This window comes from Trypanosoma conorhini, assembly GCF_003719485.1.
Source record: "Trypanosoma conorhini strain 025E chromosome Unknown Tco_14.4_contig_01056, whole genome shotgun sequence".
NCBI classification, from domain to species: domain Eukaryota; phylum Euglenozoa; class Kinetoplastea; order Trypanosomatida; family Trypanosomatidae; genus Trypanosoma; species Trypanosoma conorhini.
In genome coordinates, this window is record NW_021705148.1 from 3,298 (window position 1) to 4,205 (window position 908).

The following is a 908-nucleotide window of genomic DNA, read 5'->3' on the forward strand; positions in this document are numbered from 1 at the left end:
TTGGTCACGCTGGCGCTGCTGCTGAGCTGGACGACCATGCCGCTCATGCTGGCGTACCTCGTGTACATCTTCACCCTTGGACGGCCCAAGCACCCACTGAAGAAGTGCGTCGCCTTCACGCGGCACAGGCTGTGGGGGCTCTACAGGAACTACTTCCCAGTGCGTCTTGTGATTCCCCGCCATGTGCGGGCCAAGTTTGACCCCCAGGCGAACTACTTCTTCATTTACCACCCGCACGGGATACATAGCTTCGGCGCCATTGCAACGTTCAGCCTGGACTTCACGCTTAGCTCGCTGCTTCCTGGCATAACCGTGCATGCGCAAACGCTCAAGTTGAACTTCTTCATTCCCTTTTGGCGTGAGCTGCACCGGCTTTGTGGCAATGGGGACGCCAGTGCGGGCTGCATCCGTCGCACGCTGGAGTCTGGGCCAGGCGAGAGTGTTTTGCTGGTCGTGGGGGGCGCGAGTGAGAGCGTTCTGGCGAGTCCGAACACCAACGAGCTTAGGCTGCAGAACCGGCGGGGATTCGTGAAGATTGCGCTGCAGGAGGGCTCCCCGCTGGTTCCCGTGTATGCGTTTGGAGAGAACGACGTCTACGCAATTCCCCGCGTCGCGACCTCCGCGTGGTGGAGGCGCGTGGAGAAGCTGTTTCGCAAGGCCACGACCTTTGGCTTTCCCCTGTTCCTTGGCCGCGGCTGGTTCAACTACAGCTTCGGCATCCTGCCGCACCGCCGCCCGATCACGGTGGTGGTTGGGGAGCCGCTGCTGGTGCCGAAGATCCCCCAGCCAACGGCGGAGGACCTGCAGGAGTGGCACGACAAGTACGTCACGGCCCTCAAGCGACTCTTCGACGAGTACCGCGCCGTGTACGACGTGGAATCCAGTGGCCTGCGTATTCATTAGTTTTT

The 908-nt window shown here is 61.2% G+C and overlaps 2 protein-coding genes across 2 annotated transcripts in view; both read left to right on the forward strand.

Annotated features, from left to right (window-relative positions):
- Tco025E_09299 (putative diacylglycerol acyltransferase) overlaps positions 1-25 on the forward strand; it is a gene marked incomplete at both ends in the record, with an annotated part of 930 nt that extends 905 nt beyond the window's left edge. Inside the window, one exon of the mRNA XM_029376119.1 lies at positions 1-25. This exon is cut by the window's left edge and continues 905 nt beyond it. Coding sequence (XP_029223776.1) covers positions 1-25 — 25 coding nt within the window.
- Positions 26-36: 11 nt separating this feature from the next.
- Positions 37-903, forward strand: Tco025E_09300 (putative diacylglycerol acyltransferase; the record flags this gene model as incomplete). Its single annotated transcript, XM_029376120.1, has 1 exon — positions 37-903. One exon carries the CDS (start codon positions 37-39, stop codon positions 901-903), a length of 867 nt encoding a protein of 288 aa, XP_029223777.1.
- Between the last annotated feature and the right edge of the window lie 5 nt (positions 904-908).